Source organism: Taudactylus pleione, unplaced genomic scaffold (assembly GCF_031769625.1).
Source record: "Taudactylus pleione unplaced genomic scaffold, aTauple2 ptg000244l, whole genome shotgun sequence".
NCBI classification, from domain to species: domain Eukaryota; kingdom Metazoa; phylum Chordata; class Amphibia; order Anura; family Myobatrachidae; genus Taudactylus; species Taudactylus pleione.
Window position 1 is genome coordinate 12798461 of NW_028284646.1, and position 26543 is coordinate 12825003.

General features: G+C 42.9%; 1 protein-coding gene across 1 annotated transcript in view; it reads right to left on the bottom strand.

Moving 5' to 3' along the window:
• Positions 1 to 2041: 2041 nt before the first annotated feature.
• ECE2 (endothelin converting enzyme 2) overlaps positions 2042 to 26543 on the bottom strand; it is a 98536-nt gene continuing 74034 nt past the window's right edge. The window contains exons 6-19 of the mRNA XM_088479772.1: positions 23744 to 23890; positions 17789 to 17854; positions 17409 to 17597; positions 17173 to 17315; positions 16406 to 16520; positions 12844 to 12954; positions 12653 to 12751; positions 7135 to 7212; positions 6803 to 6906; positions 6502 to 6612; positions 4921 to 4988; positions 2667 to 2857; positions 2470 to 2565; positions 2042 to 2218 (exon numbers count right to left, since the gene is read on the bottom strand). Of these exons, the coding sequence (XP_088335898.1) occupies positions 2042 to 2218; positions 2470 to 2565; positions 2667 to 2857; positions 4921 to 4988; positions 6502 to 6612; positions 6803 to 6906; positions 7135 to 7212; positions 12653 to 12751; positions 12844 to 12954; positions 16406 to 16520; positions 17173 to 17315; positions 17409 to 17597; positions 17789 to 17854; positions 23744 to 23890 (1695 nt within the window). The remainder of the gene's footprint in view (positions 2219 to 2469; positions 2566 to 2666; positions 2858 to 4920; positions 4989 to 6501; positions 6613 to 6802; positions 6907 to 7134; positions 7213 to 12652; positions 12752 to 12843; positions 12955 to 16405; positions 16521 to 17172; positions 17316 to 17408; positions 17598 to 17788; positions 17855 to 23743; positions 23891 to 26543) is intronic.

Genomic DNA, 26543 nt, shown 5'->3' on the forward strand with positions numbered 1-26543 from the left:
ACCCCAAAAAAGTACTTTCGTTCTGGGGGTGAAAAAAAAAACAAAGTTGGGGGACAAAGTTAAAAACTAGTGAAATAGACTCCAGGGGGGTCCCCAGGTATGCCCCAGGTGGATTGTAGGTGGTTGCAGCAGGTGGATTTTTAAAGTTTTTTTAAACAATTCACTGTAACAACTGTAAAATATGCTAGCACCCATTTTCATGTACCCCAATTTTGCTGGGACTACTTATTTTCCCCAAAAAATAATGCAAAATGCAATTCTTCACCGCTTATGCAAAGATGCTAAATAGCAGCTATTGAGATCATTTAAGTACCCCAAATACCTTCAGCAGGGCTATACGGGGGAATCTATAGTGTTCCCTAATGTCAGTGCATCTTTTGGGGGGTGTCAGGCTGATTTCCCCAAAACTGACAGCACTTTTCACCTGTTTGTGTTTCGCCGGGTCTCGTTTTCGCATCCATTGGAATTGAATTGGGCAAAATGTGGTCGCGTGCTCGAAAACACTTTTCTCCAAAAACAGGTGGAAAGTCCGGGGGGCGAAACTTAGGCGACTTTTCGCGGCTAATTGAATACGGGCCTAAGATGGGAACGATATATCATACACATTGCATAGTGTTTACGCCCGATCCATCATTCAAGACGGTTCATCGCATTGTCCCATCTGCTGTTCTGCACGGCAGATGGAATGATGTAATGAATGATGCAGTGCTGTTACATTCAGCATGTAATGACACATCGCGCCGTCGTACACTGGATCGTGCAGTGTGTATGGTACGCGCAATGTATTGTTACATCGCATTGCGCCGTAGTGGGTTGTACCATCGTATGGTGTGTACCCCGCTTAATTTGCCTTCATGTTAATAATAAAACAAGCCTTCTAAATGTAGTATGTCGGTATCCTAACCCTGTTGGGATGCCAACTTCGGGATTCTGACCACCGGGATACCGTGCGCTGGCATCCCGTACCCAACCCATTTATACATATATGAGTGCATCAGTGCTGGATTAAGGCCAACTGATGCCCTAGGCACAGCCCAACAATGGTGCCTCATTCTCAACTCCATTGCTTAACTGAGAAGACTCAATAAGAGCTCAAGATAGAAAATATGAGTTTTTTTAACCTGTATAACTCTTGTTCAATTTTCTTCCAGGCCAGACCCACAAAATTACGGTATATACATTTTTTTTTTCATTTAACATTAAATAGAAGTAAGCAATATAAGCCAATTCTTTGCTTATAACTTAATTATTTATATAAGTCCTAAAGTAATTTGCCATAAAAAAATCTGCTTCAATATTTAGCAAAGCATCTAGAGCAGCCTGTCTTGTTACATAGTTGTTCTGTTGGGATTTTTTGTAATGTGCTTGAGCTGAGACTAAATTTGAGTGTGGCAGTGAAATAGCAATGGCATGACAGCTAGGGGACAAAAACTTCTGTGGTGACCCTTTTCCCTTGGTAGCCTAAGCACGTGCTTATTTTGCTACATGGTTAATCCAGGGCTGGAGTAAATAAACGGATTTACTGTACTTTTCTCATGATAAGCACATGTATGCTCTGCATGTGTATTAATGCACATATACTGACTGTCACTCACACATCATACTGAAATGTCAATTCACACACTTTACCATCACATGCATGTCAGTAACACACTTTACCATCACACGCATGTCAGTAACACACTTTACCATCACACGCATGTCAGTAACACACTTTACCATCACACGCATGTCAGTAACACACTTTACCATCACACGCATGTCAGTAACACACTTTACCATCACACTCATTTGTCAAACACACTTTATCATGAAACTCAAAGTTCAGTCACACTCAGCTTAACCACTACACACAAATTGTATTCACACTCATTTTACCATCACACCCATATAATAACACAGTCTTTACAATCATACTCATATGTCAATAACATATACTTTTCTATGACACTCAGATGTCAATCACATATGCCACACATCCATCATACGTTGTTGTCTAAGCACTCGCACTCATAATTCACACTAATGTGGGCACAACCTTTCACCACACATCACAGTATTTTCCTGGGTTCATCGGGGTCCCCTTGGGACAGTTGAAATGTTCAGCAAAGTCCTTTGAATTTGACAGGGTCCCAATAACTCTGAATTTGGCTGGACTATGCGGATCTGTAACCAAACCTTCATGGCTGCTCTCAGGGGTCCGCACAGAACACCACACCTACAAGAGAGACAGTGAAATTAGTTTGGGGTCTATGTACTGAGCCTTGGAGAGAGGTGGACAGAGATAAAGTACCAACCAATTAGCTCCTAACTGTTATTTTTCAAACACAGCCTGTACAGTGACAGTTAGGAGCTGATTGGTTGATACTTTATTTCCATCCTCTTTATCTCTCTTCAGGGCTTAGTCTTATAACAATGTGGGCGGATAGGATGTATCAGTACAGTCAATTTAGTAGATGTGTATTTCACCTGTGAAAATCCAACAAAGAAGAGCTGGTGGTTAGTCAGTCCTACACCTGGCAAACGTTTCTCTTCTCCATGTTTCTGTAGCCAAGATTTGTAAGCCTGAACAAGAGAATGTGGTGATAATGGGTTGTGTATAGATACAGAGGTAGACTGAGAGATTGGAAGACACTTATAGTGATAATGCACCGTCTGTCACTCACATGGTATGCAGCTTTTAGGCCTCCATTGTCGGCTATATTCTCCCCAAGCGTTTGTCGTCCATTCACTTTCTCCCCATTCACAGTATAAGAGTTATACTGACTGACCATACACTCAGTACGATTTTTAAATGCCTCCAGAGATGCATTTTGCCACCATGGACGCAGGTTACCTTCCTCATCATATTCCCGACCTGTAATGGAAATGATTAGAGAATGAGTGGACTGTAACTCCCTAGACAGCTTTGTGTCCCCAGAAAGAACAATTGAGATTTTAGGAACCATTGTCAAACTACACAACATAGTGCTGCTGACACACAGCTTAGCAATTACTTTCATAGCTCTTTACTCCATTTCCCATGATCCCACTGCAAACTTAGGACTGGATACTGTTGCAGTAAAAATATCTCAAGCTTATATTTCTATTGTATTTTGCAATATGAAACCTATTTTTTTGTAGATATAATGCAACCAAATAACAAACGCTCTACACCAAATTCAGTTTCCACCCTGCACATAAAATCAATCAATCATTAAACTATATTTTTATACGTTGCATAAAATAAAATAACTGAACTGTAGAAATGGCTAGAAAGACTTGCTTTCATTAGGATGTATCTGTTGTTTTGTTCTAATCTGCCTGCTGTTAAGTATGTAGCTACCTGTGGAAAGGTGTAGTCTCAAGTTAAAGATGTCAACACATGCAGTTATTCTGGGGGCAGTTCCATCATTTTGGTTGCAATTGGCTAAATGTATACTGTACATTACAGTATATAGGCTCCAAACTACAACCAATACCGATCTACATGTTATTGGCATTATTCATTGTAAAAAAAAATTTGCGAAGAGGTAAAACATCATTTATACTGCATTTATTCACAATGCCTAGGTCAGCACTAGCTGTAAATGTAGCCCTGAAGTGAAGGGTTGTATTTAGACTAGGGATGTGCAGGCTCGGATAGGTTCGAGTTTGCACGTGGAGTTCGGATTTTTCCCTCCAAAAAAACGGAACTCAGAACGAGGCAAAACGTCATCTTACATGGACGAACATCATCATTCCTGGTCTTTTGTCCAGGAATGATGATGTTCGTCCATGTAAGATGACGTTTTGCCTCGTTCTGAGTTCCGTTTTTTTGGAGGGAAAAATCCGAACTCCACGTGCAAACTCAAACCTATCCGAGCCTGCACATCCCTAATTTAGACCGTGAGAAAAGTGACTGCAAAAGCTCAGAACCTATTTATCAAGCCCCCTTTTATTAATTGCAGCATGATTTAAATATATTTGGCCTATTTAAGAAGAGTCTAACACAGGAGACATCAGTGATATTAGTAATGCAGCAGACCCCATTCCCTAGTAATGTTAATAGGGACTGAGGGCCTGATTCAGACCCGTTCGCTAGGCTGCGTTCGCACGTAGCCTGCCGATGTTTGCAGTCTGCGCATGCGTGTAAGACGCAGTGCGCGTGTGCGAACCATTCACTGCGATCGCGAAGCGATCACCCCTTGTATACAGATGCTCCGCAAGCATGAGTGGCAGGTCGTGCCGTTTGTGGGTGGTGACGGGGTGGTCGATGGTAAAGGGGTTGTGGTGGTGCAAACGCAGGCGTGTCTGTGCGTCTGAACACTGTTTCAGGGGCGTACATAATTAAGACACAGCGTAAGCAAACACGTCACATTGCTGAAATACACACAGCAGCACTTGCAGTTCTTGTGGTAGGGTATGGTCAACCACAAGTGCTGCGTATGGGTCCGATGTTATCGCATCAGCCTCCATCCTCTTCCTATCCCCTCTCCATCAGCTTCTATCGCATTTTCTGTATCCATATGCACAGTGTCCTAGCAGGCAGTAAAGGGTTAGTGATAACCTTTTATAGGGGCTGTTACCCCAGCAAAAGATTATAGATAAATTTGAATGAAAATCATTCCTTATTGCTGCTATATATGTGGGGAGCTATGTGCAGAAAATGATAAATAGGCCCCTTTGAGAGAGATTGTTGTGGTTAATGTTAAAGTAAAATAAACTGGTAGCCTATTCTTTGCTAGTATCCTTTTAAATTTAAATACACTGCAAAGTTTTATTATGTTTCATTTTACACATATTTTATGTTTTTTTTTATTTGAATATACAATTATCTGAAAACTAAACTGTTCACTGAAAACTACTCACATAATTTGTGCTACAGATTATATATTTCTACCCATAACGTTCTCACCCTAAACGCCACACAGCCTCTGACCAAGTAATTATATTACAAACCTTGATCATCAAATGCATGTGTCAGTTCGTGTCCCATCACCACCCCAATACCCCCGAAATTTAAAGCCCTGAAGAAGAAAGTGGAGAAAAAAAGCATGAATGACTTGCACTAGAAGGAACAGACAAAGGTTAGGAATTATTGGTATTAAATCAATCAATTAACATTTTTAGAATCAAGGGGGTAAATTTACTATAGTGAGAGTTTTTAGAAGTGAGTTTTAGAAGAGATGTTGCCCATAGCAACCAATCAGATTCTAGCTATTATCTTCTAGAAGGTGCTAGTTAAATGTTAAGTAGAATCTGATTGGTTGCTATGGGCAACATCTATAGTATTCTAAAACTCACTTCTAAAAACTCTTACTTTAGTAAATTTACCCCAAGTAGTGAGTAGGATCGTGCAACAGAATAAGATGACAGTATACTAATGCAGTTAGTGAACCACATATGTATTTTTCATAATATTCCGGCAGTACATTATTTTTCCCATTACCATACAAAGGGACAGTACATGTACAGACTTTTACATTACAGGCTTTCAGCAATAATACAGTATGTCTATGTGTTTGAGTCCATGAAACTATGAATGGCATGTAGATAAGCACATGGCAATAGAATAATTCATTTTCAGAGCTCCAGCATTCAGTAAGTGGTTTTTAGGATCCTGGCTTGTCATGCTGGATGTCACTGGTTACATGATGTGCACTTTACATGTTGGTATCACTCATGGACTGGGTCTATTTACTAAGCAGTGTTAGGAGATAGTGTGAAAAGTGATAAGGTGCCAGCCAATCAACTCCTAACTGTTATTTTTCAAACACAGCCTGTGAGATGGCAGTTAGGAGCTGATTGGCTGGCACATTATCACTTTTCACTCTGTTTCCTAACACTGCTTAGTAAATAGACCGCTTAGTATGAGAAATAGTCACATCTGGATTTGTATAGTATGAAGGCTATGCAGGCTTCTGTCTCGGGAGGCAGGATTGCAGCAAACTGCAACTATTTACAACATTATATTACCACATACTGTATTTCCATGTGTTTTCTTAAACTGGCTTTCATACAATATTATTCTCACTTCTATTATGTTTATTTATACTTATGTTGGGGCAGGTTATAGTCAGCATAAATAGGTAAAATATTTATGTCACAGGAGTGAGATTTGGTTCTTGCCATAGAACTGCTGTATGGGTGGCTGGGGGCAGAAGATTGGACATGTTGGACGACAGCAAATGTGGTCCATGGATGTACAAAAAAATAAAATACATGCCTTGAAGTAAATTAATATTTGGATGCTATTACTACATGTTAATTCAGAGTAATTTAAGAATGTGGCTATTAATTAGTTATATGAGTTTTGATTTTTTTTCTCACTGGTGGAATGTGTGCCCTATACTGGTAATGGGTATTTGTAGCGATTTTTTTTGTTAATGAAAATTTGAAATATGCCTTCATTTTTATATGCCTTAATTATTATATGAAATTTAATTATATTGGTAAAGATGATGCACGTTGCGGTTTATTTACTATGTAGACTCTTTTGTACATGTGCACTGTTTCAGGATGGAAGTTTGGCATACATACTTTGGATGTGTGGGAGCATAGAAGGGAGCCTGGAGGATTCCTGCTGGGAAGACAATTTCATTCTTATTTGGCAAATAATAGGCGTTTACAGTCTGAGGTGTCATACTCCATCTGTAAAGAGAGTCAGCCATATGATATATGCAAATAGGTTGTGTCTGCCAAGCACAAACACATGTACATGACTCCTCAAATACACATACACTCTGCTGTCTGCATGAAGACATCTAACAGGTGATATATATGTGCGTGTACAGTAGGTTCATGTGTTCTGTGATTAGTACAAGAAGTGTGCCCCTCTTACTGCTCTCTGTTTGGTGGCTTCCGTAATTGTTCGGCCATAAGCTTGGCTGAGAAATTGTAGAAATTCAGCATGTTCTGAAAGAAGGAATCCTCAGACACCTCAAACTGAAAAAGAGAAGACAAATTATTTCTGAAGCATGGCTCCCAAGTGTGCAACAATGGGGGTATCAGGTAAATAACCCCATAATACAGGTAAGGAATGTAATGGGTATAGACATATCTACTATTAGAGTTAGCCATTTATAATTCCTGTCATACAACAGTCAATTGTTATCTAGTAAATGACATGACCCTCATACTCATTTTTATCTCCATTATCCAGTCTCATCTCACCCCGTCATACACCTCATCCAGTTCCTTGGTGTCCAGAATGAAGTCAGGAAATCCAATCATGTCGTATATAGCATCTGCCTGGAAAATGTAGACAAAGTCCATAACAAATCATTGAGAATACACATCCCATTGTACCCATGTCTATTATCTATCGCTGTATATAATCGGTTTATGTATATTATCTGTCTCTGTATCTGCCTTCACCTTCAGTCACTTTTCTCCATACCAGTTTCTTAACCCCCCCCCCCCTTCATATACCACAAACAGGCCATGCTTTAGGGTTTTCTACTAAAATTCCTTATACCACATGCTCTATACCAGTGGTTCTCAAACTCGGTCCTCAGGACCCCACCCAAGCCACGTTTTCCATGTCACCCAGCAGGTCAACAGGTGTAGTCATTACTCACTGACACATTTTAAAAGATCCACAGGTGGAGCTAATTATCTCACTTGTTATTCTGTGAGGAGACCTGGAAAACATGCACTGTTTGGGGTCCTGAGGACCAAGTTTGAGAACCTGTGCTCTATACCTAAGGATATACTTAAAACATTCCTTGTTATGAAAATTTAAGTTACAAATTAAAAAATGCAGACCTAGACCAAGGCAAATAAGGAACAGGATACACCTTGGATTTTTGGAAATAGCTAAGTTGTATATTTACCGCTAGTCACTTTTGTTTCATCTTTAACAAGTTTTGTCAAACACGTGTATAAGGCATCATATACCGCAACAGTGGTGGGACTACCTTTGTGACAGTTTTTGGTCAAAAGGCTTTAAGCTGCATTTCAGCAGCATGTAAACACAAGCAAATGTGCCTAGTCTTCATTCCTTCAAGTCAATTTAAGTCACATATGCCTACTCTCCCGGGAGTCGCAGGAGGCTCCTGATTTTTCGGGTAACCCCCCACAGCACCTGACAGAGTAGTCATATCTCCCACATCCCACCTACTTTCTAGTGAAGTGGGCAGGATGGGGACATTTTAGGAAAGATTTGCGGGTCTGTATGCGGGGGGAGGAGCTAAACGACGCAAATTGCATCATTTAGCTCCGTCCCCTGCCCGCGGACCCGCGAATCTCGGGCTTTCCAGCAAAGGGTGCGGGACCTAATGACAGCTGTAGCCTGGCCGCGCCCCCCGAAGATGAGATGACCACGCTGCTCCCGGAAAAGGTTCAACAAAAGTCGGCAAGTATGATTTAAGTATCTCAGATTCAGACAACATATTTTTGAAATGAATCTTCATCTTATTTTTATTCTTTTGTGCTGAGTCTGGTCATTGGGGCTAATTCGATAGTAGATGCAAGCATGCATGCATGCAAGCAGCTTTGCAGTTTCGTCCTTGGAAATATGCAAATGCAGCAGGAGGTGTATGACACCCCCTGCTGCATTTGGGATTGAAGCCGGGATAGCCATCGTGACCACTGATCATGTTGGTGGATGCTGTCGGCCAGCTGCGTAAGCCTCAGCTTACACAGGCTGGATAGCTTGCGAGGCCAGGAAACTGCGTCCATGGATGCAGCACCTGGCCTTGCCACACCTGGAAAACGCGGCCGACACACTCCTGTTTAAGGGAATGCCGGCTGTCCCCACACAGCCTCTTAAATGCCTCTACCTGTCATTCAGAGGCATAGCTACACTTTCACAGAGCGGGACCTGCGCACGTGCAGATTCCCGATATTTTGGAGTCTTGTTGAATCAGCCCCATTATTATGCACTTGAACTACCCTCATCAGTCCATCCGCAGGGGTGGGCAATATGCGGAACTCCAGCTGTTGTTGATCTACAAATACCAGCATGACTTGCAACAGTTTTAGCATGCCCAAATAGCAAAACTGTTGCAAGGCATGCTGGGATGTGTAGTTCTACAACAGCTGGGGGGCTGCTAACTGCCCACACCTAATTTAGATAAATCTTCTGTGTCTCTGTAAAATGCACTATCCTGGGTCACAAAGCCCCAGTGTAAAAGATATAGCATTAGAGAAACAATGTCTGTGGAGTTCGGTACTAAATGATCCGTACTGTGGGCCTGATTCAGAGCCGGACGCTCTGACCAGAGCGCTCGCTCTGAATCAGGGCCCTCCTACATGAAAATGGAGCAGCCTCTTGGACGCTCGCATAGCTGTGGGTGACCATCGCGACCATCGGGCTAGCGACGGAGACCCTGCGGTAGGGTCTCGCTGCCGCAAGCCCTGGAGTGATTTTGGCTCTATCAGAGCCAAAATCACTCCCACTGACATCACTACTGATGTCAGTGGGGCTGGCTTCAGACGTTAGGCGTTCCCATGGGAACGCCTCCGTCTGGCAGCCACGCCCCCGGCCCGCCCACCAAAGGGGGCATGCTGTCAATCAACATTGACAGCACGCCTCCTTTGGTGCGAGACCCGGAGCGACGGCTATCCCGTCGCTAGCCGGGTCTCGCGCATGCGCACCACGGAGCTCCCTCCGTCGTGCGCATGCGCAGTAGGGCACCATCGACCCGCTTGCGAGCGTCCTGCGCTCGCGAGCGGGTCTGAATGACCCTCTGTGTCCTTTACTTATTACACATAAAACTCATTCACTCTAAAGTTATTTCTAACCTGCAAATTAGAGATTATGGAGCCAATGGTGTGCAATGACGCCATTGCACACAGTTGATTCCATATTCACATTTGTTTTATTTTGGGCAAAGGTCTATCACCTCTTATTGTTGTTATCTAACCTGCATATTTGTAACATGTCTTCCAAACACCTAAATGCTAATATCCTATTTAAAGTATTCAAGCTCATCCTACCTAGATTTATTACATAATAAAGCAAGATTGTATGCATGATAAACAGACAATAAATAACACATCCTTCTTAAGAATAAGACAATGAAAGTAACTTTGCTATGTAAATGTGGCACAGAACTGCAAGAGATATTGCCTGTATTCATGTTACTCTTATACCCTATGGTGACCACCACTCTAATGGTGCCCATACACGGTGAGATGCACCGTGTATGGCGACTGCCGGTCCGTCAGCAGATGGATCATGCTGTCACCATCTGAATGGGATCGTACATCGCATCCCAAATCAGATGAACCTGCGGGAAGATCTGGGGATGCGATATACAATCCCGCGGGAGTGCGCAGACCATACACGTCACTATATAGCACCTATATCATGCCGGTCAATCGGATCGGCACATATGTCGTGCCGTGTATGGCCACCATAAGGGGCCCATTTATCAATAAATAAATAAAAACACCCGGGGTAACAACAAATATTTAGTATCCCCCAAGTGTATGATAGAGGGACAGCAGTAGATATCCGATACCTGCTGCTAACCTTCCATTCCATTCCCGCCGGCAGCCACATCCCCCATAGGTCTCTATGGAGAATGCGATGCTGCCACATTTACCAACTTCCGGAATGCGATGCATTCTGGAGATTGGCCCCCGCAGCTACCGCCATCTACACATCACTTAACTTGTGGCCGCAGCGCATGCGTGGTCAATAGACTACGCAAGCGCTGGAGTCCCGGCACAGGAGTGAAGAGACTGCTAACACATCACAGGGACGGGCTCCTTTTGTTACATTCAGGCGGTATGAACGCATCCTGAAATGGGATCATGGATGCTAATATCGTGAGCACATCGCATTGCAAATGCGATCATTAATAAATGGGCCCCTTAGCCTGTACTAGAGTAAATTTTCCTATTGGCCACCGAGGCTGGGCAGAGTTCCTGTTTTCAGGTAGCAGCCCTTAAAATATCATGAGCAGGAGAGACGCAGACTTATGTATTTATGATTTGCATAAAGTCCTTTTTCTTTCCGGTCCCTCTGCATCAGTATCAGACTATCATGCACATCTATTCCCAAAGTTTCATGTGGAACTTGCAACCTGGACTTTTTCATTGATTGGACCTGTTTATTGATTAAATATGCTCTATTATCATATAACTACATTATTTGTTGTGAAGGGTTTTTCTCGTCACTTGGTGCTGGTCTATTCTGTTTTCAATTATCTACTTATACAGTCTGCATTTAGTGCATTTTGTTTGTTTTCTCTAATATCTAGCTAACTGGTGTCGGCTGAAAGATTATTTTACACTGCTTGGCAAGAAAATTCATTGTCTTGGCATGAAGATCCTTTGTGTGCAGGTACAGGATGTGGAGTCAAAATATACATGGATTGTAATTATCCTATCCTTCGCCTGCATTGGCTGAAATGTCTGAATCTATCTTATTGTCTAGACAGAATGTCGATTATGTTAGGGCTGACACTTAGGAAGGAAGAATGTAATGCTCTGACAAACAAGTAGAATCAGCAGTATGCTAGAATGTCACTGCTCAGTATCCACAAGGGTTTACTAACCCTTCAGATATGTGTTACTGGCAATTTTGTAAAGCAAAAACCAACAAAATATTGACAACTCGCTGACACATTATGCAATATGAAATGTTGACTGGAATTGAAGTGGCATCTACAACAAAAGCTTTTGACAACCCAACACAGAATTGTTAATGTAACACTGCTGTAAGTTCTATTGTAGTCTCCAGAGGAAGTCTGATTTTGACTGGCATCTATTATTTTCTTACTGACGCATGCAAACTTGACATTGAGTGGGAGATTCAATTTGCCGTAAATTGTACTATTCAATTAGAATCCCGCTATCAACTGGCGACTAGCTCTATAGCAGCACTTACAGTAACATGGATTTCTGTTCACACAATATGCTGCCTGGGTGTGGATTGATAGACAGACAATCAATAGATAAACACCAGAAGGTAGACAGGTTATAGGGCGACTGGGTCAAAAGATTGACAGGGTTAAAAGGTTGGCGTCACAAGTGGGTTGCGGGGGGTGTGGGCCGCACCCGGGTGTCACTGCCGAGGGGTGACATCAAAGTGCCGACTTCCCCTCAGTGACAGGGGCCTAGTGCTGCACTGTAGCATTATGTGCAGAACTTGGCTCCTGACACAGTGATGGAACTGACACTGCAAATAGACTGGTCCTCGGGGGCAGTCCGCAGCTCTGGGACCACACAGAGATTAAAACGGGGGTTTCGGGCTGTGTGGCAACGCCCCCTACCCATGAGGCCACACCCCTTACTGCTATGTCACATCCCCTTTTTACCAGATGCGCGCACTACTCTACTGACTGCACCAGGTGTCACCCAGTGGAGGGACGTCACTGTTAACATGTAAATGGTCAACATGGACTTAACTCAACATGTCAAAAGGTCGACATGCACATGGTCAACACAGAAAAGGTTGACACTTTTTATTTTATTTTAACCCTAATGCTAACCCTCCCCATCGTGTCTAACTCTAGCTGAAGCCGTACGTTACAACTCACAGTTAATTGAATCTCCCCCTCAGTGATTATCAATAAATGTACTTATTGCCTGCAACTCTGATCCTCACAAGAATAATCATTATGTGTATTCAAGTGCCTGTGTATAAGTGATACATGTGTATACAACAAAATGGATATACAGCACAGTGTTACATGAAGCAGAACTGGTATAATTAGAACCAAGTATTGTGTGACACCTTCTCCTTTGCTACTCTTCTTGTCTTCTCGTCCATCCATGATAGACCTCCAAGTGTGTATTCAAACGCTGATCGGATCTCAGCAATCATCTGCTCAGCCTAAAGGAGAGGTGAAGGGCAAATTATTACCAATATCTGATTATGGATATTATCACATGTCCTAGTGATTATTTATTGCTATCAAAACTCACAATGTTTTTGCTGTTCTTATCAAACATGGATTTAACAAAGAGTGATCCCAGAGCAAATCCAAGAGTATCATCTGTGTTGGATAAACATGTCTGCCAGCGAGGAGTGCATGACTGCAATGGAGAGAGAGAGAATGAGAGGCTGTAAAGAGAGAAGGACTAGTAAGATGAGATTGGACGTTAGAAGAGATGACAGGTCTATGAAAAACTCTTTAGATGACACCTACAGGGCAATCAGTAAAGTTAGTATAAGGTGACAGTAAGAGTCACCTTTTAGAGCACAATGTTCATGATCAGTGGTATAAAATAACATTATCTCACAAAACTAATAATCATTAGTGCTGAAATAGTGGATGAAGGCATGCAAGCTTTTCTGTGCAATGTGTCTCCTCTCTGTCAACTATATAAAGCTGCCAGTTCAATAGCAGATTTACAATGGACATTTGGTTTTGCACATTTTGCTGTACTTATGGTACAATGCATGTCCATGGGTTTTGTCCACTGATTATAAATCAAGCAGTATACGTATATTCAGTGCATCCGGATGTACACACTGAGGACCTCATTCAGAGCCGCTCGCAAAATGCGAGCGCTCGCTCTGAATGAGGGCGGCCGCTTCACATTTAAAATCTGGCCTTCTGGCCACTCGCTAAGCTGTGGCTGACCACCCACAGCTTTAGCGAGTGACCAGGTTGATGGTCGCGATGGTCGAGACCATTGCGACCATCGGGGCTTGCGACGAGACCCTTGTAGTAGGGTCTCGTCTGCCGAAAGCCCGAGTGAGCTTTCGACTCTAATAGAGCCGGAAGCTCACCACTGACATCACGAGTGATGTTAGTGGGGCCGCCCCCAAACGGCAGGCATGCCTTCGGGAACGCCTCCGTTTGGCCAGCCACCAACCCTACCCCGCCTACAAAACGGTGCAAGCTGTCGATCACCATCGACAGCCGTCCCTTTTGTAGTGAGCCCCGGAGCGAGAGAATCTATCTCTCGCTCCGGGGCTTGCGCACGCGCAGTGCGGCCGCTGCACGTGCGCAGGGTATCAACATCGACCTGCTTGCAAGCGCTCAGCGCTTGCGAGCGGGTCTGAATAAGGCCCTGAGACTGATGCAGGATTGAATCCAAGTCGCAACAATCGGTCCAGTAATGAATGCATGGAACTAAATGGTTTGTTATCATCAATGCACACTTATACCATCTCTATTCTTGGTGCAAAAGATACGTATGACCACATAAGTATTTATGTTTACGACCAACTCTGCATAGATGCAATTATGGTGACGCCCCCACTCAACATAAGAACGCTACTTTACATCCCAATTAGGCCCCTTCATTCCCAAGTGGAGAAGTGTTAAATGTGTATGACTCTGCATATCCCCTACTTGTGTTCGCTTAGTTTTCGAGCATGCGCAGTGTGAAAACACAAGATACAGCCTTACGTTCAACTGAGCCCCAACGTGTACTGCATTTTCTGCCCCCTTCTCACCTACTTGCTGATGTCCTAACTGAAGTTCAGCTTTCTTTGAAAAGGTGTTCACTTTTGTATAAGAGGAATGCCTTGTGACTTTGTTTAGTCATCAAACTCCTTTATGACTTGTAACATCCTTATAGTTTACAGTATAAGGTACATTATCTCATTAAAAAACTCCTGTATGTAATATCTGTATAAAAGGTGAGTTCCATTACTTATAATCAATGACATTTGATGCCATCACTAGAGTGTTTGTTACTCGTATGTAAGTATAAGGAACAATAAGGGAGATTTATCAAATCTTAGAGCGATAACTTTTTCAATCAAAGGGCCGTATTCAATTAGACGCGAAAAGCCAAGATCCGTGGAAAAGTATTGGGGATCGGGGCTTTTCATGTGGCGAAAACTTATATCCGTATTCAATTCCAGCTGGGTTTTGCGTAGGATGTAATAGTCGAAGAAGAGTCACCTCTGAATAGCAGGAGAAAAGAAGTGCAACATTTTTATTTTGGGATGCAAAGGTGGGGAAAGGATAACTGTGCCAAACAATTCCAGGGAAAAACTTAAGAACACCCCAAAAAAGTACTTTCATTTTGCGGGCAAAAAAGCACAAAGTGGGGGGACAACTTCAAAAACTAGCGAAATAAAGTTCTGGGGGTGGTCTAAGAAGGGGCCAAGTGTTTCTGGGATTGCAGGTGCTTGTATGATGGAGGAATTTCACTTTTATTAAAACTTCACTTTAGAGACATTAAAATATGCTAGCACCCATTTTCAGGTACCCCAAATTTACCAGGACTACTTATTTTCACCAAAAAATACTGCTTTATGCCATTCTTCACTACTTGTGCACAGACGCTAATAAGAAGCTATTGAAACAACTTAAGTACCCCAAATAGTTTTATTAGGGCTATTCGGGCACATCTACATTGATCCCAAATGTTGGTGCACTTTTTTGGGGGGTTCAGGCTAATTTCCCCATTTCTGACAACACTTTCTGCCTGTTCCGACTTCGCGGTTTGCCATTTTCGCGTGGTTTGGAATTGAATACGGAGAATAGTGGGTGCATACACGATAACTTTCCCTGTCCAAAACATGCAATGTAGGCAGAAAGTCGGGCAGGCGAAACTTTATCACGGACGTGAAACTAATTGAATACCGCCCACAGTCTGTAATATAACAGTTAGGAGCTAAGTGGTTGGTATCTCTGTCCACTTTTTCTCTCTCCAAGCTTTGATAAATCACTCCCAATGTACCCCCTACTTTTAAATATGAGGATAATAGAAGTCACCTCAAAATTTTGTGATCTGTTTAACCATTTAACTGTCAAATATTTTTTTCCACAAACGCTAAGAAAATGCTGGGTTTTTTGTGATTGAATTAGGTCAAGAACATCAATTTATATATTGTTTTAAACAGATAAACTTTATTATTGATATTTTTAAAAATCTGGCAAATATTGGACCATCAATGATCGGGCTATTGTGACCATCACGCTATGCATTTACCTGGTGCATGCTCCTCTCTGCAGCCGCTGGGCATAGACTGGGGAAGCTGTGGGCTATTCCTCTCTACAGATAGGCAGCGCTGGATTCCCTGGCAGCTGCTGCTCTCTACAGCCACCGGATATACACAGTGGGCAGTGGGGGCAGCATTGAGAGGACAGGCTTCCCCGGCAGCTGCAGCTCTCTGCAGCCACTGGCCATACAAAGTGGGGGCAGAGCTGGCCTCCCTGGTGGGTAGCATCAGTGGGGAAAGGCTTCTCCGGCCACAGTGATCGTAACACACTAGGGGACCAGCCATGGGTGCAGTGGGACCAGGATTGGGGGCTGCTGGAAGATAATCTTACAGCAGCCGCCCAGTGGGCGTTTCTGACTGGTCATATCAGATGTGAACATGTCAGGGAAAGCCCAGCCTGGTGTAGTCGCATTTGATGTGACCACGCCAGCCAAGTGGAGAAAAGCACTGAGCTTATAGCCATGTGCTTTTATATGGTTACAGAAAACCTAGCTAACCATATAAACTTGCATTAGTTCTATTTTTATGGCAAAGATCATGAAAAGTGACCAGAATATATTTTTTATATGGGAACAGCACCTTTTTTGCCCCATATAGCGACTCAAGCAGTTTGTCCTGAGATTTCTCAAAACGGGAGTCAAGACTTGGCGACATCTTCTGCACCAGGTTCCAGACCAAGTAGTTGTTCAGTATACTGTAAGAGAGCCATAAACAGTCAAATAATCAGACAATACATAGAGGATTCATTAGAAGTAAATGAATCCAGGAAAGTCTGAACAGGAGCTGTAAAGATAGGCATGGTAGCTTTCTCTTCCTCCTGGATCTTTAATGGGATTCACAAAGGGCATAATCGCCCACAATACAAATCAGGGGACAATGGTGTGCAGAGCTTAGCGTTGTTACCTTTTTTGCCATGATAATATGCATATGATGCTGCATCTTTTATAAATAGTTCCAAGAAGTCATTGTAAATATAGAATTACCAGGTAGCTCCAGCTTAGAGAGAGTGCTTCTTTAAAAATAAGTAAAAAAATACTTCTGGGGCGAGAAACTGATGTTTGCACTTATGATCAATCTGGATGGTGTTATTAATGACTCCTGCATTGCACGGTTTCTGGTATTTTTCAATAGGCAATTTCATCCCAACAAGGTCATCGTTAGTAATAATGATACTAGTCAACTGGATGAACTAAACTTTTGCTTAACAAACCAGCATACAAATAACATGACACAACACAGGAGCGTCTATAAAGAAGTCATGTTATGGCAAGGGCCCTGAAGTTTTGTAGGAAATGTTTATCTCAGCACAGGGTAAAGGATAAATATATATACACACAGAATCTCACATGGAGTCTGTCATGTTCACAAGCTCAGACACTTGCTGTAGATATTCCTTGCCATATACCACCACAGGCTCTGTATCATTGATCTCCAAAGGTGAAAGGGCAAATGTCAAATAATCCATCCAATCAAATACAGGTGCCAAAATCTGTCAAAATATGAGACAGCATAAAATATATTAGTTTATTGATTCTCCTACACTGTGTACTTTTTCCTAATGAATACAGATCTTTGTGCTCACCTGCAGCTCAGCCACAGTCATGTGATTATAGATCTTCTCCTCATCTCGCCGCTCATCCTGTGGAACAGTGAGATTGGCCAACATGGTCTCAAGCTCCAGAATCTGTGCCATCTGCATCTCCACAGAGCCAGGAGAACCCCCAAGTAGCGTCCCCACATCTACCATGTATTGTTGGTATGCAGCTAGCACCTTGTGAACAGAGGTACATACATGAAGTATAGAAGTACAAAGAAATTCATTGTGTGTCCTGTAAAAGTAAAAAACCTCCACACTCCATAACAAACATCCTTAAAAACACAGGGATGACGGTCTCAAACTGTGAATCAATGTAGTAAAGATATTTGCAAGGGTCAAGTAGCACATGTCACATAATTACTGACCTTCCCGTTAGCTGTCTTATTTAGATAATAATCTCTTGATGGAAGAAAGAGTCCAGACTGATCCACCTGTAGAGCAAAGCAGATTTATCATCCATGACTTTTCCTTCCTTCTCATTCTTTATTATCTTTATCAGTCTATCCTTTCCAACAGCTCCAAACTATCCATTTGTAAACACTGTGCACAGTGTCGACATTCAGAAAGTCGACATGTGCGTTATGTTGATGTGTGGTATGTAAACATGCACAATGTCATCATAGCATTTATTTACTGTTAGAGCCCTTACCCTTCCCTAACCGCAGCCTAACCCTAATCCTGTAATGCTGACATTGTGACTGTCCGTGTTTACAATGTCAAGCAAATAAAAGGCTGGTAAGGTATCCCGCACTAGAATATCATATACATTTTAGATGTATCCCTTAATCCAAACAAGAGATTTTTAGAAGTTAAGATGAATTGTTATCCGATCTGGATGTGCTACCACTTCAACTACAGTATCAAAGTACACAAAGGGAAAGATAAAAGATGAGTTGTTTGTTACGGTGCACTCAGGGACCAATACATTGTTGAGATAGATACAATATTAATACATCATTACTAAAACCATTTATTTAATAGAGAGTTCATAAAAAGCAAAATATTGAAAAGAAAGATAAAGTAGATATTTTATGAATTAGATGGAAAATAAGTGTTTAAAATATAGCAATACTGTTGGTGCAACATTTGTAATGTACCCAGGAGTAGGCAAATAAGACTTTTTAATTATACTGTGCTTGTACAGATGTGTCCACATATATCTTTCCTTGGTGTGTTAAAAATCGTGTTAAACATGAAGCGTTCGTGCTGTGCGACTTGGTAGTACTGAGCGTCTTTTCGTGCAACACTTTACCTTCATATGCGTCTTACTCGCAAAGTGATGCGAATAGAACACATAAGCAGCTTCTGCTGATTACAATGTTTTGCGGCATGCCTATATTCTGTGTACGACTGATGGTGTATCTGCATGTGAAATGCTACGTTACAGTGTCAGCGTCTGTGACACTGTAATCTAGCGTTTTCCTACGTACAGTAAGCCACTCTACACTACAGAGTCACGCCTCGGGATGGCGCGACTATAAGGGCTGTTTAACACGCAAGGAAGTAAGGTGCATGTGGACACTTCTGTATATACAGTCATCAAAGGGTTATCACACTATGGGCCGGATGGCCCGGATTCAATTAGAGGCGAAAAAGTTTCGCCTATTGCCACTTTTCGCCTGTTCGGAACTTATCTCTAAATTCAATTCCAGGCAGAATTAGCCTAAGCAGAAACTCAATGCAATGTAATAGGCGAAAAAGTTTCTCCAATAAATAGCAGGTGTGTAATAACAAATAATAATAAAGGACAAATCTGACAAAAAAAACCTAAGAACACCCCAAAAAATGACTTTCATTTTTGGGGCGAAAAAGTAAAAAGTGGGGGACAAGCATAAAAACTAGCGAAATAGACTTCTTGGGGGTCAGCAAGGATAGGTCAGGTGTTTTTAGGGTTGCAGGTGCTTTTTTACATTTTTTAAAAGTTCACTTTAGAGATAAAAATATGCTAGTACCCATTTTCAAGTACCCCAAATTTGACTGGACTACTTGTTTTCACCAAAAAATACTGCTTTATGCCATTCTTCACCACTTATGCAAAGATGCTAATGAGAAGCTATTTAAATAACTTAATTACCCCAAACACTTTTATTAGGGTTATTAGTACACATCTACATTGATTCCCTATTGCCAGGGCTCAGCCGGGGATCGGCTCCCGCTTACCGCGCCGCCGGCTTCCCCTGTCATCCTGGGTGGTCAGGCAGCTTGCGCGACGGCGGGGGAGAAGCTGAGCATTCTCCCCGCATGCAGTGGCTTCCTGGTGGGCTGGTGTCTGGCATCGCAAGTCCGGACATGGGCGCCGCCATGACAGTCAGCCCATGTGACTGTATCCTCCTTCCTGATTGGTCTGTGATCAGCTGATGCTGTGTCCCTGTCTAAGGGTTCCCCTGGGTATATAACTGTTCCACAGGTTACAGGAAGTTGCCTGAACAACGATTGTCTCCTAGCGTGCCTTAGTGAGTTCCCGGTCCAGGTTCCTATTTTCCTTACAGCAGCAGTGTTACCATCTCTACCTGTGTGCCTTAACGTCTCTGGTGAATATCCGTGCAGCAGTGTTACCATCTCTACCTGTGTGCCTCAACGTCTCTGGTGAATATCCGTGCAGCAGTGTTACTATCTCTACCTGTGTGCCTTAAACGACTCTGGTGAATATCCGTGCAGCAGTGTTACCATCTCTACCTGTGTGCCTCTCGTCTCTGGTGAACATCCGTGCTACAGTGTATACCACCTCTACCTGTGTGCCTTCCATCTCTGGTGAATTCTCAAGTAACCGTGAGTCGCTCTCCACTTGAAATCCTTATTGATATTTGATCCTCGTGTCAAGGTGTATTACTGTACGCTTAGGGCATTGCTTTGTGCCTAGCAGGCATAACCTCTCTGGGCCACGGGTGTTGTGTCTCTATCCCTGCAGGGCTTGGGTACCTGGTCAAAGGACCGCGACCTGCTCACGGGGTGCAGCTAAGCCCAAATCCCAATTGGAGGGGTCACTGGCGAACACCATCCTGTGGGTTAGATTCCGCACCTTTGTCCAGGTCTCGCCAACACTCAAGACCTGTGGATGAGGAGAACATACATCCAGGCCCCTCGTCTTCGCTTCTTCCCCCAACTTAGGCCCACCACAGCCTCTACTCCAGTCTCAGACGTGACACCTATGTTAGTGCATCTTTTTTGGGGGTACAGAATGAATTCTCCAATTGTGACAGTACTTTCCGCCTGTTCCGCAGTCGCCGCTTCCGCCTGTTTAGGAATTGAATAGGACGGAAATGGGGACGCGCATGGTAAGTTTTCGCCTCTGAAACAGGCGAACGAGGCGGAAAGCCGGACAGGGGAAACTTTTCCTACTTTTCGCCTCTAATTGAATACGGGCCTATATAATCAATATATTACTCAATACTTGTTCAAGTGGTGAATTACCCTGTGTTGCAGTAGATCTAAATAAGTTGGATATAGGATATCTTTTTATATAACTTGTAACTCTGCAATGTTGCAACTAGGTTCTCATCTACAATAATAACATAATCCTCTTAAAAACTGAGAAATGTGTGATATAGGGAATATGTGTTAGCTATGAAATGCTGATACCGGAAGCCCAAAATACCAGAATTCCTAAAGGGGAAGGAAAGTATACCAACCATACCCTTCTCCCCCTCCATAACCCTAACCTCCCTTAGGGCTGCCTAACAGTAAAACTCCCAGGGTGGTGCTTAACCCCTCCTTCCTGCACCGTAAGCCTAACCCTCCCAGGGGGGTCCCTAACCCTAACCTCCAATGGTGGTGCCTAACTGTAACCCCCTCTTCCCCTAGCCTAACCCTAAGTCCCCCGGGGGGTGCCTACACCTAACCCTCCCCCCCCCCCCCCCTTCACGCGGGTAACAGCTAACTCTCCCCGATTACCTTCATTTGGGAAGCCAACTGTCAGGATTTTGTCGTCGAGCAAAAGATAGGCGTCCGTATTTAGACGCCTATATTTAGTACTAAGTCGGGATTTCGACGCCTGGTCGGACGGCTTCCCATGCATCAGTATTCTAACTACATCACGGGAATATATTTATGTTTAATATCTTTATTAATATATGTCAATATTTCGTCTCAAATTATCAATTCCATATCACACCTGAGCAATTATAACGTTGGTAATTTTATAAACCAGTGAGAGTATATATATTCATTCAAAAATTAGAATGAGAATAACTGAAAATTTACACGTATGATCTTTCCAGCTAATTGATATCCAGCTATTAACAGTACTGTGAAATATTATATATGAGCGGTATACGTTTATGAAGCCGGCGGACGGAATGCCGACCGCCGTCTTCTAGACTACTAAATCCCGGCGAGGGTTAAAAGACAGGTGTCTAAATCTAGACGCCTGTCATTTTACCGATGCCTGGAGACCGGCGCCCGGCATCCCGATCGAAGGGATGCTGGGCGTGGACAGCCACGCGGGGGGGAGGGTTAGGTTTAGGGCTCCGGGGGGGGGACTTAGGGTTAGGCACCCCCCTGGGAGGTTATGGTTAGGCTAGGGGGAGGGAGGGTTAGGGTTAGGCACCCCCGGGGAGAGGTTAGGGTTAGGCACCCCCCGGGGGTTCAGGCAGCGGCGAAGGGGGGTTAGGATTAGGCACTTAGAGGGGGGATTAGGGTTAGGCACAGGGGGGGAGGTTAGGGTTAGGCACCCCTAAGGGAGGGTTAGGGGGTAAAATTAGGTTAGTTTATACCTGGGGATGATCGGGATTTCCTCCTCCGTCGGGCTGCCGCTGCCGGGATTTGTGCTTAGACAATGAGATATACGTAAATGCAGGACGCACACATTTTGATGCTACTTCTTTATAAGATATATAAGCAAAGTGTCTATTTGATGTCTGATATTTAGGGCCCTATGTATCAAGCTATTTGTTACATAAAATTATGCAGATACTGCAGTTTCTGCATCATTTTATAGATTGTTCCTCCGACAAAATGCTAATTAGCACTGCAGATCGCACTCCCCATTTTTATCAATAGGGACTACGATCTGACCCCTATGTACCAAACTCCAAAAAGCTAAGCATTTCGGAGTTTATCCCCGGTAGCTTACACCATCTTCAGTTGATATAAACTAAGCTTATGGAGGCTCCAGGAGCAGGAGAAAGATCTTTCCATCTCTCTCTCGCAGCCTCCAGTCGGCTCTGGAAGCTGATGCTGTGTGCATGCGCAGTGTCAGCTTCCACAAGAGAAGTCTTTCACAAATGTGAAAGACTTCTACTAAGTGCCAGGGATATAACTCGCAGGGACAGCAGTTACCACAACCACTGTCGCTGCGAGTTCCCCTTTGTACATAGTGGGGATATTTTCCCCTGTGATACTGATAGATAATAATTGCAGCAGTTCTGCGATTATTAGTACATAGACCCCTTAATCCCATGTTGCACCGCGCGATTCTACGGACTTCGGATATACACGATTACATGAATATATGAGATGTTTATTCAGTGTCCAAGTCCGATGTTTGGTGACTTTATATTCTATTGTAATGCCGCTATCGGTCTCAATACTAATTAGATACAAGTGACATATCCGATGTTCACTTTTTTTTTTTTAAACAAAAGTTTTTATATTTTATTGAAGTAAATCGTACAGTAAACATAAATCAAATACAGTGTTGATCACAAAATAAGTGAAAATCATCCAAAATACATATAAAAAATGAATTACATAAACATAGGAATTACATAAAAAAATCCAAACACAGTAATATAAAGAAAAAAGAAAGAAGAAAAAAAAATCAAATACTAAAACACACAAAAATAGTAGCATAAGTCCAACTATAAATTAGTACTATGGCCCTGATTCAGAGCCGGACGCTCTGACCAGAGCGCTCGCCCTGAATCAGGGCCCTCCTCCATTGAAATGGAGAGTCCTCCTGGACGCTCGTATAGCTGTGGGTCACCACCCACAGCATATACGAGCGTCCAAAAAGATGGTCGCGATGGTCTTGACCATCGCGACCATCGGACTTGCGAGTGAAACCCTGCGGTCGGGTTTCCCAGCCACAAGCCCTGGAGTGATTTTGGCTCTATCAGAGCCAAAATCACTCCCACTGACATCACTAGTGATGTCAGTGGGGCCGGCTTCAGACGGTAGACGTTCCCATGGGAACGCCTCCGTCTGGCAGGCACGCCCACACCCACCAAAGGGGGCGTGCTGTCAGTCACCATCAACAGCACGCCCCCTTTGGTGCGAGACCCAATCCGTCGCTCGCCAGGTTGCGAGTGGGTCTGAATGACCCCCTATGTTCTTAATTACTGACTTTTTACATTCTAATCTTGTCTCACTAGCACGCATACCTGGATTATGTTGCTGTTTGAACTCTTGGAGTCTGCGCTTACAAAGACACTGAAAAATGGGGTTGCCCGGTAGGTCCCTGAGACAGTCTTCAGCATAGCCATAAAATTCTCACCACGCCAATTACCAGAAACGTTCCAGCCACCAACCTTAATACATAAAAGACATATAAAGATTGACAATATAAGTGGGGTACGTTGATGTGTACTGTAATGGGTAAGTCTCAACAAATTGACACTGGAAGTAAAACTGTAGTGTATTTCAGCAATTAAACAGTAAAAAGAATATGTTTAAGAATATGTATAAACATCCACAATAAGTCTATGCTTACTCAAAAATAGAAGTTGTTGTTATGAAATTAAGGGGGGAATGTAATATGGTTCAAGTGTACAATACTGAAGATATTTTGGGACTTTTGCCACAAGATTAAAAGTACACATTTGCCAGAAAAGCAGATTGCACTAGCGAGGAGTTGTTATAAAATATATACTATGATGATATGTCTGTTCATAGAAATATGGCTTCTCTTATTTAAAAAAATTAAATATTTATTACAACTTACATGCAGATATGTACATATGCACATACAAAAATACTGTCTAAAAGTGTAAAATTCTATTTTTCTGCTATTGCTGTGAAAATATTCATATAATTGAGATACTAAAGTATCTGATAATACATAACTTATATGGAAACTTATAGTTACTAAAAGCTTTTCAAACTGCCAGACAGGGAGTGTCCAGACTAAAGCTGGCCACACACTAGACCAACTTTCATCCAACCATCCAACTAATTGATTGGTTGGAATGAAAATCTGGTAAGGAATGGGAGTAAATGATGATCAGCAATTTGCTCCTAAATGCCAGAAAACAGGTGAAAATGGTCGTTCAGACAAGTTTGTTAAATGTTTGATCTAAACAATTTGTTCAAACAACAGTTTTTGTCCATTTTCCGGCGTTTGGGAGCAAATTGCTGATTGTCATTTGCTTTCATACATTACCAGATTTTCACTCCAACCAATCAACTAGTTGGCTGGTTGGACAGATAATCTTTAGATGTGTGGCCAGCTTTAGAATGTGAGTTACAGTAAATTAAAGGGATGCCCTCCCAATATATGGCCAAATGTAATAGGGTGAGAGTTTAGAAAAGGTGAGAGTGTAGCAGTAAACTCTCATATTGGTCGAGTTTTATCTTCAAAAAGGAAAATCATCTGGATGAGAGTTTAAATCATGAGAATTTTTTTAGTCTAAAAACATGTGTTTGCATGTTCTCAGATTCTATTACATTGGGCGAGTTTAAAAAGTGTGCGTTTACTGCTTATCTCTCACATTTTCTAAACTCTATTACACAGGTTCTCAAACTCGGTCCTCAGGACCCCACACAGTGCATGTTTTACAGGTCTCACCACAGAATCACAAGTGAAATAATTAACTCCACCTGTGGATCTTTTAAAATGTGTCAGTGAGTAATGAATACACCTGTGCACCTGCTAGGTGACCTGCAAAATGTGAACTGTGTGGGGTCCTGAAGACTGAGTTTGAGAACCACTGCCCTATTACATTTGGCCCATAGTGTCTGAATCTCCCTTAAATGTATAGCTGTGTAATAGTTTCCAAGGAATGCTGAGGTAGATGAAATATGCTGTATATAAAGCCTCGTAAAAAGAATGGAAATTGGTGCCGTGATAAATATGTCCTGTGAATGATACAGGGGGCCAAATGTAATAGGGTAGGAGTTTAGAGAATGTGAGAGTTTAGCAGTAGATTCTCACATTGGTCGAGTTTTAACTTCAAAATGGGAAAATATCTGGATGAGTTTAAATCGTGAGAGATTTTTGAGTCTAAAAACATGTGAGGTTTGCATGTTCTCGGACTCTATTACATTGGCCGGGTTTAAAAAGTGTGAGAGTTTACTGATAAACTCTCACATTTGCGAAACTCTCACTCAATTATATTTGGCACAGGGTCTACCACCTGGGACTGGGGTGCATGCCCGCTTTATGACTCACCGCACAATGAAGCGGTCCTCTGTGCAAAGGAACACAGCGGTGGTGGTAGCCCTGGCTCCGGGGGGCTATCTTCCTTCGGGCAGTGTGGGCAGCAGGATTCTGCAATCCAAAAACCAGGAGGAATGTTCCGCCTCCAGCACTAAAAGTTGACGGCAACATGGAAAAACAGTCAGTGGCTCTATCAGCAAAGCGTAAAGTGCACCAGCAGTATGTGATATGTAAAGGCAACGGCAAGTAGACAGCGCTGTCTACTTGCTGTGGCCTTTACATATCACATACCGCTGATAGAGCCGTTCAGACTGTTACTTCACGGTGCTGTCACCTTTGTGGCCATAGTCTAAAGCTGGGTACACACTAGATGATTCCTCGGACGATATGGCAAATTGGACCGACATATCCTCCGGATCGACTAGTGTGTATGCACTATGTGTGCTCCCACTCTGCAACATCGGGGTCGCTCCATCGGCCGTGTATGCACGGCCGATGGAGTGACCCAGCTGCTGACGGCAGGAAGGTGAATGGTGCAAGTGACCGATGTATCGGGCAGTCGCACATCGGATTGTGCAATGTGTACGTACCGCCCGATATATTGTGCCATCGCATCTGCCGTTGCTGGATACACACATCATCTAGTGTGTACCCAGTTTAAGGTCCAAAAGTGCACACAACCCACATCTTGACACGCTTGCCTATGCCACTTCTTAGAAAAAGTATGTGCCTGTGACTCCACTCTGCTCCAAATCCACACAATTTATTTAGATGCTGTTCCATGCTTGACTAGTTAGAACAAATAC